Source organism: Aulonocara stuartgranti (assembly GCF_965226115.1).
Source record: "Aulonocara stuartgranti genome assembly, chromosome: 3".
Lineage (NCBI taxonomy): Eukaryota > Metazoa > Chordata > Actinopteri > Cichliformes > Cichlidae > Aulonocara > Aulonocara stuartgranti.
Window position 1 is genome coordinate 67,089,156 of NC_138941.1, and position 12,175 is coordinate 67,101,330.

At 39.8% G+C, this 12,175-nt stretch overlaps 1 protein-coding gene across 2 annotated transcripts; it reads left to right on the plus strand.

Annotated features, from left to right (window-relative positions):
- The first annotated feature begins 1,878 nt into the window (after window positions 1-1,878).
- Window positions 1,879-11,572, plus strand: LOC309695188 (uncharacterized protein). Of its 2 annotated transcripts, none has more exons than XM_082515691.1 (7): window positions 1,879-1,914; window positions 2,041-2,623; window positions 2,702-2,884; window positions 3,037-3,126; window positions 4,536-4,634; window positions 9,878-9,964; window positions 11,195-11,572. In XM_082515691.1, exons 2-7 carry the CDS (start codon window positions 2,419-2,421, stop codon window positions 11,236-11,238), a joined length of 708 nt encoding a protein of 235 aa, XP_082371817.1. In that variant the 5' UTR covers window positions 1,879-1,914; window positions 2,041-2,418; the 3' UTR covers window positions 11,239-11,572. The 2 variants fall into 2 exon arrangements, with proteins under 2 accessions (XP_082371817.1, XP_082371818.1); XM_082515692.1 differs by having other exon boundaries at window positions 3,040-3,126.
- The last annotated feature ends 603 nt before the right edge of the window (window positions 11,573-12,175 follow it).

Consider the following 12,175-nt stretch of genomic DNA (forward strand, 5'->3'; position numbering starts at 1 on the left):
CTTAAAACTATTGAAAACATTTATAAAAGAAGTTTAAAACTACTTGGCAAAAAAAACGACTTCCCACGACCACTGTCATGTGTTAAAAAATAAATAAATTACTAAACTTCAATAACTTAGTTAAACTTAAAAGAGTGAGTTTAATATATAAAGTCTTACACTCCCTTGCTCTGCCACCACTAAAGCAATTTGTTTAAGGCACAGGTTAAAAACTGGTTATGGACAAATCAAGTGTGTGATCATGTATAAGTTGTATAGTTTAAATGTTTTATTTGGGAATAGAAAAGTGTGTATGTGTGAGTTTGGTGATGGAGTTTTTATTATGAATGAATTATGAATTATCATGTCTATTTTTTTATGTTTTACGGACAAAAGATGGAAATTCGCCCTTGGCTATAATCTGGTATTTTTTATATTAATGGAATTTTTTTTTACATTTGTGTTCATTAACATGCACTGGCCTAAATAAATTAAAATAAAATAACAATGTTAGTATTTAAAGTCCAACATCTCCCTCTAGTGGTCATATATAAACCATGTGGGAGGATGGTGTTCATTATATTCCAGCTACCACAGCTTAACAGGCTGGATAAACTCTGCATGTCTCCTGTCAGTCTTGTGTCTAACACAGACACACAAACATTCACATCTACGACCAATTTAGACTCACAGGTTAATCTAACTGCCTGACTGTGGACTGTGGGAGAAGCAGAGTGCCCAGAAACAGCCATGCAGACCCCACACAGAAAGATGGAGGCTGGATTCAAACCCAGCACCTTCTTCCAGTCAGACAACAGCATCACCATGCTGCCCCAGGGGGACGTCCACTAAATGGTTATAATGGTTGTAGTTTGTTTCATTGACTAAGCTGCAACACTGACAGCAGACTGAAGTAGAGTCGACGTTTTAAATGATATTTTTAATTGATTTCTTGTGAATAAAGTCATAAATGTCATTTATTGCTTATCACAGAGAAACTCAAATATCATGTAATCATCTCAGTTAACCTCAAATTATGTCAAAACAACGTTGCTGGTTTCTTAACTTTTGAAAGCACAAAAGGTTTTATGTATTTCTGTGTGTTACACTTAAAAAAAACAACTTAATTTTAAAGGTTTTGCAACAAAAGAGGAACTGCAGAGTGTCTAAGTTCATATTCTGGAATAAATTTATCACATGAATCATTAAGAGGTTAGAAATCCACCAATAACTCTCAAATAGAGGAAGAATACGTGCTCAGAGGAAGAGGGCGGGCTTTACTTGGTGTCAGTGACAGAAATGAAAAAAAGCTCAAATGAGTGAGAAGGACGATGAAGGAAACATCTGTGCTGTGTCTGCTCTGTAAGTAGAATCTCTGTGTTTGTTTGAATTCTTGTACTTTGACTGTCTGCTCTCCTGATAACTGATGATGGAGGAGAAGACATGAAAAACAAATCAGGCTGAATTCAAGTTCAAACACCACGAGGACCAACTGCAGGTCTGAAGTTTAACAGAGTTACTGATGAATTACTGACTGTGAAGCACTATGGTCAACACTGTTGTTTTAATATGTGCTATATAAATAAATTTTGATTTGATTAGATTTTGAATTTATAAGTGAAAAGCTGAAATAAAATGTTGGTGTTTGTGTGAACAGAGCAGAGAGGTGCACTCTTACGTGGACCTCAGTTTAGTGCTAGTCTTTTGTATTTACTAATACATACAGTTACATATTATTACAACATAACTGTATGTGATTCCTTGTGTAACAGTAACTACATTAGAGCATGAAATATGAAATGATGTGATCAGTTTTATTTTAGAATTCATTATTATCAAATATTACGAAGTTGTTCTTTACATTCACCTCAAATCAACCTGAGTGTCATTTCTCTTTAGTTCTGATCTCACTGCTGAGCTGCACAACAAACCAAGGTCAGTAACCTTCTTCTGTCACAGTTTAAACCTGATAAACTCTGACAGGTTTTACACATTTGGATTAAAACCTTCAGTAAAGATCTCAAAGACGTGATCATCAGTTCTTCATTTTAACCCTCACAGCTCGTCTGACTCTGAGTCCCAGCAGCTCTCAGTTCTTTGAAGGAGACTCTGTGACTCTGAGCTGTGAGGAGGACGACAGCTCTGCTGGATGGACTCTGAGGAGAAACGCAAGCAAAGGACAGAGGACTCAGTGTGGAGATGGGTGGGGAAAAGCAGCTGGTTCTTCTTGTAACATCGATGTTTTCACCCATGACAGTGGAGTTTACTGGTGTGAGTCCAGAGAGGGTCCCATCAGTAACATGGTTAACCTGACAGTCACTGGTAAGCTGAGTGTGTGGAGTTAGTGTTGATGAAGCTGTGTGTAAATGGATGAAATGCTGTAGTTTGTCTCTGTGTTGAGGTGGATCAGTGATCCTGCAGAGTCCTGTCCTCCCTGTGATGGAGGGAGATGACGTCACTCTGCTCTGTAAAAAGAAGAACTCCTCCAACCTCCCAGCTGCTTTCTATAAAGATGGCATCTTCATTGGGAATGAGTCAACAGGTCACATGACCATCCAGCATGTTTCCAGGTCTGATGAAGGCCTCTACAAGTGTGACATCAGCGGTCATGGAGAGTCTCCATCCAGCTGGATCACTGTCACAGGTGACACACTCACCTGTCTGTGTTTCTGCAGCTTTCAACATTCACAATAAACTAATGATTACATGTTGTATGTTTAAGGGAAATCTACAAACACATCTCCATCTACTCCCACACCTGTATCTACATCCACTTCTATCCCTACATCAGCATCACCGCATCTTGTTCTTCCTGTGTTAATCTCTGTTGGGTCAGTCTGTGTTGTGGTTCTACTGGTGTTACTGGTTCTGCTGGTGAGAAAACATAATCACAGAAAACCTGAAGGTGAGTCTCACACTTCCTGATCTTTCATGTGTGGAGTTTGATTTCTTGAACAATTTAAACATTATTATGATTAGATTTCAGTGTTTATTTTATCTGTCTGTGATAATAACATTTGCATTCATACGATAAATCATATTACTGTTACATTTCAGCAGATCAAGACAAAGCTGCAGGAGAAGATGTCACATACAGTGACGTCAAGATATCACATGGTCGACAGCAGCCTGTGAAACACAGCAGAGGTAATGTTTGGGGAAATTTTGGCGGGAGATGGTGTCAGAAAGCTGTATGTTTACGATAAGGGAGATGTGCCAGTTTTATACCACTACAGGATTTTCAAATATATAAAGAAAATCTTTGAAAAGCATGTAGAGTTCACTTCATGTGACAGGAACAGTCGCCTCAGATAAAGACCTTCAGTAACAGATGATCCTCTACAGGAGAATCTATGACACAGTTCAGTAACATGGAGATTGTTTGAGAAACAAGCATCAGCTGAAATAGGAAACAAATGACTTGTTACTTTTGTAAAGATTTACGTGAGTGCACTTATCATTTTTCTTGGCATCCTGTGTCCATGTAGCTTATTCGATAGACTGTATACCAAAGATGGACAAGGCTCTATGACATCATCCACCAGTTTCTGAAAGTCTGCAGCATTTTCAAGCCTTAAAGTAAATGTTTCTGACACGTTAGTTTTATTTAGACTAATGTGACTCTGTTTTTTATGAGAAGGAGAAGTGCGAAGTTATCAATGCCAATGCTAGCTAGCTCATATAGCTACATCCACAGACAGCATGGGGCAGATAACTGGGCACATGTTTAGTAGAAGCGTGACCTGCTGGAGGGAAAGGGGTCTAAGCAGCTTTGATCAGATTTGATTGGCTCCAGAGTGGTTAGATTTGGGCTAACGTTTCAGGAACGTAAAATCGAGGGCACATAAGAAACTGGAAGCATGTGACAGTGTGTGTTTTGAGCCCTGGATCATGAGGAGCTTCATCTTTTCAAGAGGTTAAGACTGTGCGTTAGTCTAACGTTGTGCGTTTATGATAGATCGCGAGAATATTATGAAGCATGTTAGGCATATAGCTCACCTTCATATTTTACACATTTAATGATAAAGATCATTCAATTAGTTAAATGACTTTTTCATAGGTAGTTAATTCATAGGTAGTTAATGTTGTTTAGTATGCAACACCATCTTAGTTAAATATATCTGTATGTAAAGTTTCACACCATACTAAGTGAGAATTGTTCTTTGCATGCTGGACGGTCTGTTGTCTGCGGTTAGCTGAAGCTAACAGCTCCGCAGTTGTTCAGCATCCTGTTTGTGACATAAAGAAAACACTTCAGCTGCAGGTGTTTCAACACAGGGCTGTTAGTTTAAACATCTTTAAACACGAAAAACACTTATGTGATAACATCTTAAATTCCATTAATCTCAGTATCTTTGTTTAGGCTCTGAATCTACCTTTTATGAAGGTAATCATTTGTTAGTTGTGTGATATCGTGGCACGTTTACCTGATCTGTGGTCACTCAGTTACATTTTATTTGTCACAGAAGCTTTTCACCTTTTCAGTGATTCTATCTTCTGCTTAAACTATTTTAAACATCCTAAATCATCTAAATAGTTTGTGTTTTATTGTGCAGAGAGTGATTCTGCTACAGTCTACTCTGAAACGAGAATTGAAGACGTCAGTTATGGAGAAATCGTCATCAAAGACAAGAAGAAAAAGTCAAAGACAAAAGGTAGAGCTGCTCCTCTTTTTCTCCATCTGGGTTCGTTTCTACATCCAATCACTGAGCTAAATGCTAACATATGAATGCTAACACTTTAATAGTTCATAACATTTGAACTTCACATGTTCACCATCTTAGCAGCATGCTAATATTTAGTACTTACCAAGCATCGTGAACACAAGAAACAAACAACATACTGCTGCATTTAAACAGTGAGCTAAATTGGATCTTTGAGGTTTTAAGCAGCAAACGGTTCTTTTTACGTACATGTGCCAGTTTCCTGATTGGCTTCCTACGGTCATGTGATGATGAACATTTTCTCAGAATCCTCAGCTGTTTCATGAAAAACTAAGTGCACCTCATTGATTTATCTTCTTTTCTTCATCTTCTTCTTATCTATATGACTTTCACAGTCTTGTCATTGTGAAGGAATTTTGGCCCACTTTTCTTTGCATCATTGAATCAGGTCTTTGAGGTTTGTGGGCATTTGCGATGCACAGCTCTCTTAATAAGATCACTAACGGTCTCCTAAGCGTTCTAATCAGACTGAGGTCTGGGCTCTAACTGGAGTGTCACAGCTTTGTTTTTTGGGTTCACATTAAACTCTAGAACACTTTGGAAGTTACTGGTTGGTTCATTTACTGCAAGGTGCTCAGGTCCTGTGCTTCAGAACAGGCCCAAATCCTCACACCTCCACCACCATGCTGACAGTCGGTATGTGGCGTCAGTGTTGATGTGCAGTGTTTGGTTTTCCCTCAAATGTTGTCTTGTGCATTATGGACAAACATTTACTCTTTGGTCTCATCTGTGTACAAAGTTCCAGAAGTCTTGATTTTTGATTTCTTGGTTTGTTCAGATGCGAAAATCCCAAAACAAAACATAAAGAGAGAAGACGTTTTCCCCTGGGAAGTCTTTTTTTATTTGAATTGTTTTAATTTTACCATAATGAACTTTAACATTTAGCATGTAAAACCTGTAGAGTCTGAGGTGTAGCTGTTGGATGTTTTGCAGTTTGGGGTCAATTTGCTGGGATGTTGACTGCTGGGGAAACTGCAGTAAACACTTGCTGATGATCAGTTAATTAAGTGCATTTGATTAGTGTTTGGCTGCTTATCTTAGAAATTCCTGTGGACACAATGAGGTTGTACTTAAACTTGTTATGTGACTGTAAATCCAAACAGTGGCTCGATTATTTACAGGAGCTTTATGAGGGAGGAATAAATCAGCAGCAGTTATATCCTGCAGTTCACATACGTTAAGGTCTGTCACTGTAAGACTAAATGAGGATTTTGTGTGAAGAAAGAATAAAAAATAAACATGTAACTTTTATTCCCCTGGAAAATCTTGTCTGTCAATATTATCTGACATAACCAGACAACAGACTCACCTTCATGACACTAAAACAAATCTGGCATTAAGCTCAGCTCACTGTGGCAGTCTCTCTTCACAACAACCGCTTTAACTTGTGGCGTCAGCCCCAAACAGTCGCTGTAAGTTGTAATTTTGCTGTCAAACAATCCCAAACAGCTGCCGCTGGTCATGTCATTACCCCAAAAAAGGCACATCAGATTGGGCAGGTAGTAACATCTGAGGATGTCAGCAGGGTTGATGCTACGATTTGAGCTAATTGTCTACTACTACTCAGCCACAAGCTGTGAGTAGGATCTGGATACAAGATGCAGAGCTGCCCGTGCTCGCTCTTAGACAAAGAGTTTTTTTATTAATGTTTTTTATTCATTCCTGTTAACAATAACCTTAGAGAAAGGCCAAAGATAACAATGTATTATTGGTTCTTTCAACACTTCCTGACAGCATGACTGTCTGTGGTGGCTCATTGGTTCCAACCGAATACATAAAATGTTAAAACACTAAAAATCTAACGTTCAAACTTCCTCTGTGTTGCTTCACTCAAAGAAACAGGAAACGCTGCACTTGTTGTCGATTTTCTTTAGCAGCAGATTAATCCACACTTTTGCGGGATGGTGTGTGTAAGCATGTTGTCATGATGATGAACAGACATCCAGCTCAATAGTTCTGCTTTCTGATGTGATTTTAGCACAAATATGGCACATCTGCCATTTTCTTTGAGCGACATGTGGCTCTCAGCGTCTGCCTCAGCTTAGCCACAAGTGCCCTGTGAATTGACCAGATGCCATGTGTGACATTTGGGCCACTTCTCTACCACAGAACATCCGCCATGCTGTATAATAGAGCGATACATGCCAAAAGCAGCCCACATTAGGCCCAGATGTGCCTTGGTACACACACAAGATAGAGAAGCAACGTCCTGTGGTTGAAACCAGTTAGTCTGAAGCAGGTGAGATTTCAATCTGCTATGTGCTCTGGCTTGGATAGTAATAGTGTTCATGTTGTGAGACTGTAGCTTGTGGTGAAGTGTGTCATTTAGCATTGTAGAAGCAGCAGCTTGGTGGATGTCACCTTTCTTTTTCACACAAAACATCTCACAGGTTTATCCAGTCATTCATTGGCTCAGAGCAGAGAGGTGTTAAGAGGTGTGAGGTGCTGCTGCAGTGTATGAAGTACATGTACTTTCTACATGATGCAACATTGCAAATACAATTTTGACATATTTTTCGTGACCTAACAGTTATTCCCAGTAATCATATCAAAAGCAGTTCTGGAATCAGTTTTGGAAAAAACTAAGCAGGTCGGATCAACGAGGCCCAGAGATAAAGCTCCTGGTTATGTTTAACCTTGAACAGAGTAGATTTACGTCCTCTTGCAGTCACTATTATGAGCGACATTATGACTCACTTTCGGGCTTTGGTCAGAATTGTAACTGAAATCAAACTTCTCATCTTTCTCTGAAAGCAACCTTTTAATAAAGACATGTGAGCAGCATATGAGGTTAGTTATAGATGACCAACACCAAACTGGACCATCTCTACCCCCAACTGTCACTCAGCAACAGATCCCCACAGCGCTGCCTTCTCAGCCCCCTACTCTACACCCTGTACGACTATGACTGTACACCAACTCAGCCAACCAACATCACTGTCAACTATGATGAAGATAAAACCGCACACAGGAGGTAGTGAACATCTCCTGGTGGTGCTCATGAATGAACCTCAAGCTGAATTCCCTTAAACACCCTGGTAAAGAAGGCCCAGCACTTCCTCCGTGTCCTGACGAAGAATAACCAGAAGCTGCTGCTGGCCTTCTACGCTCCTCAGTGGAGAGCCCGAGAGAACATGTTTGCTGGGGTGTTGTTTGAACACAGGTAGCTGTGCACTTACTGGACACGCAACTGTAGCTCTCATGCTGACACAGTGAACATTACCATTCAACAAGCATTAGACGACAGCTGTGCTTCATTTAGCTACATTAAAGCTCTACACAGTACAGAAACTTGCCCACTCAAGCTGACAAATAATGTTCATTTAAAAGCTGAAATGGGAGAAAAAGCAACTGTAATTCAATCAAAGTAAAACATGGACTGGCATCAGTGAGTTTTGGGGGTATTTTTTTCTTTCCTTTTAGGAAGAAACTTTTTGGTCACCATGGATTACTTCTCTTTATCTACAGCTCACACTGTCTGTGGTGCACCACAAGGTTCAACCTTAGGTCCTATTTTTCTTTCTATTTAAGTTCTTCCATTTAAAAACCCCCCCACAACATCTCCTTTATTGTTACACCAGAGCCACACAGATATCACTTCCCAAAAGACCCAGCAGCTGTTTTAAATGATCTCAGTCACGTGACTGTAAATGTTGTCATAAAGCTGGCATCAGCTTAATACTACAGAGATGAGGCCGACTGAATCAGCTAAAAAACACATTTATATAAAACTCATTTTGTGTGATTCCATTACTTAATCTGTATCAGTAGGATCGGACGTCTGTGGCTGTGGTAGAGTTGGGTCATACCAGTCAGAAGGTCAGCAGATCAACCCATGACTTCTCCCTGAAACATCGATCGGAGTGTGACTGAATGTGTGAATGCCAGAATGCTTAGGCATAGATAAAAGTACTGTATGTGCTTGTGACTGGGTAAATTAGAGTTGGACAAAGAAGTCAAACTAACAACTGAACATCTGCCTAAAGAACAAATGTCTGAACATACCTGTAGAGTCCTAGTTATAATTAGACCATTCAGGCCTGTGGTACAGCAAAAGTTTTCAGTGTTGACACAATTGTACAATTGTAACCATGCTCTCTGGTCTTTCTGGGCTATGGGTGTGTGGTGGGCTTTCTCTTAAAATTATATTTTATTTAAAACAAACAAACAAACAAAAACACCAACAGGGCAGGACGGTGTGCACTCAACCTTTTACTCTGTCGTCTCCTCGACACACATGGCACACAGGATACGTTACTCTCCATAAAACAGTCCCTTTGTAACCACTAGGTAGGAACAAAAATTACCTCCTACAAGATGCCTTGTATGAAGTAGTTAAATATGTAAAACAAATATGTAAGCCGGCTCGTTTTCTGTCTGAGACACGAGTTATTCCCATCATAAAAACAGAAGACAGATAAAGTTAAAAAAAGAAACAAAAAAATGGTCTCGGGATGGTTTCTTGTGAGGAAGGACGTAGTGTCTTTAGAAAATCTTGCTGACTCTTGCGATGCAGACAGGCAGCAGACTTTAGAGGTGGTTCCTGTTTTTACGTCTCACACCTCCGCCCATCTGTCAGGGTGGAAAAAAAGAGAGAAGTTGGAATCAACAAGTGTTTGACGTTTTAATGTGGCTTTTTGTTAATTTCATGGATGATTCAAGTAACAGTTAAAGTGTGGGCAGCATGGAAACTGTGATTTGTATCTGAAGTAGTTCCTAGGAGCTTCTCAAGCAGTCCTTTAATACGATTCATTAACTTATCTTTTTTTAAATTTGCATGTCAAACCACAGCAGAAACTTCCTCCTGTAGCCTGAGGCCAGCTGCAGTGCAGTTTGCTTTGGGTTGGCTAACAGCGGAGTGTTGCAATAAGATGTTTGCTTCATGCACTGTGGGGAAAGTGTGGCAGTTTGCAGTAAAAGAGCACGGCGGTTTTGTGGATGTCACCTTTGTTTTTCTCATAAACACCTCACGCTTCTATCCAGTCACTCATTGGCTTACAGCAGAGGTGTGAAGGGGAGAAGAGATGTGAAAACCCCTTTGGAGTTTAAAAAATACTCATCACTTGTATCACTTGTATTCTTCATGATGCAACATAACAAATAAAGTGTTTTGTAGTAGCTGTGGTGTTGCAGTTGTTGTACCTGCAGTAATTTAAATGTGTTTTATTTTACAGAGAGCGACAGCATGGCGGTCTACTCCTCAGTGAAAACTAAAGACCTCAGTTATGAACAAGTAGCCATCAGCCCAAAGAGAACCAGAGGTACAGCTGCTCTTTATGTCTCACTTTAAACAGAGCAAAGCTAGCAGTGTCATGCTAAGCTAAGCTAACCATGTTCTCACTCAAGCTCAGGATATCAACCTTCGCATCTTGAAAGGCGCAGGAACCAAACAACTTCCTCCTCGTCTTAGTGTGATGCATAAGCATACTACACTGATAACAAGTTTTCAAATGACTAAACCAGGGTGTTTTTAGACAGAAGACGAACCAATCAGCTCAAGGCCCAACGTAAGATAAAGAAGCATTTTTCTTTTTTGAGAACGAGTTTCAATTTCAAGTGCTGCACCAATTTGAGACAAATTTAAGAAAACTAACAAAATAAACAGCCAAAATCAACCCACACAAGAAGGAAATATCTCAGTGGTCACATTTTAGTGAAGGGCAGGGGTTAATGTGTGATTTGGCAGGTGGGGAAACCTTAAGATTGGCTGTAGTGGTGCAGCACATAGTAATGTATCATGTGGTAGACTTTACTGTGGGTACAGGCTGTGACTGATATTCACTGATCGTTGTGAACTGAGCCAGCTGATTTAATCACGTAAAAGCAGATGTTTCATGAGCTGTCATAAATTTTAAACCCCTGATAATAGACAGCTAATTTCAAAGGTAGAATTTACTGAGTGAACATCATCACCTTGAATTTAGATCGATGCCTACTGCCTTTGCTGCAACCTACATGAAAACCACAGCCTGCTGTGTACAGTGCAGCATAGAGTATATATGGATACTTAAGTCTGTTTGCAGGATATTTCATGAAAAACAAATCAACAACACACCTAGTTACCAGTGGACCATCCTGGTACATTGTAGACAACATGTAGCCTCAGCTTTTAGTGTCAAACTGCTAATTTTGTCACCACAGACCTACAGACTAAATAGGGACGTTGATCATTTGACGCTTAAAGTTTGTTTCAGTCGGTACAAAAGTTAAAGCAGGGTAAAACAGTAAAAAAAAAAAACCCAGCGATGCCTCAGATGATGGTGTGGAAACTATTTCTGTGTTTCATGTGAGGATTACACTGTTTCCTCTGAAAATCTTGCTGAGTTGCAAACAGGCGGCAGACTCTGGAGCTGGTTCCTGTTTTTAAGCGTCGCTGCTCGTCCTGTCTGATAAAATCTGTCAGTTTAAATTTAAATGTCATTCAGTGACGCTGATGAGCTCATTACTGATCATTAATCGTGTTTCCTGTTGTTTCAACTGCTTGTGTTCAGACTTTAAACCAGAGTCAGAGGTCGTCTACTCTTCACTGAAGTAGTCCACCAGTCCAACCACAGATGTCCAGCTGCTGGTCTCTAACTGGTTCCCCCAGCACCTCAGACCAGAGGACATCCACATGTTACAGATTTTATTAAATATATTTTATGTCTTAATCTCCTGTTGTTGGACCCGTGATTCATAATTTGCATTTTGATGCAAAATCAGCAATGTGAAATATTTATATAAATAATGTAAAATAGGGATATTTGTATGTAACATTAAAAAGTTCCAGATGTTTTGTGGTATTTATTTACATTTGTCTTGCTCCTGTTCCCACGCAGCATGGGGTCGGTGGTATCTCTGTGGCATTGATTAAATTTTGCTCTCTCATGCTCCCCGTGTGGTTCTGTGGGTTTCAAACACGGGGGGAGATGGAAAACTTGATTTGCTCCACTTTTGTTGTGGCTTACCAATACAAGCCTGGCTTCAGTGCAGAAAACAAAACAAAAAGATGTATATTAAACCACAGCCACAGACTCAAAGCAGCAGGCACTGCAAACTGCACAGAGCAGCGTCAGCATGCTTGATGGAGGAAGAGGTTTACTGCTGTAGGCATCCAGAAACCACCTGCACAGCAGCTGGCATGGAAACACTTTTACATTTAAATCAATATGGTTTCTGGCAGCAGTTTCTCTCAGTTTTCTCTCAAACATGAACATGTTTTGGGGTCAACAATATAACAAACCTGAATAGTTAGTTTTCATCATAGTTGCCATTTTACAGTTATGTAGAGAATGAAAGAAGAACCCCCTGTGCTGTCAGTATGTGAACCATGTTTGATGGTTAATTATTTATTATTATTGTCACACTCAGTATTTTAGGATAAAACATGAAACTGAAACATTTTGGTGTCTAATAAAATGCACACTTATGACCACGTGACTCTGACTGGCTCCTGATCCAGCACAGAGCTCAAACAGTTACCTCTCAGTAAA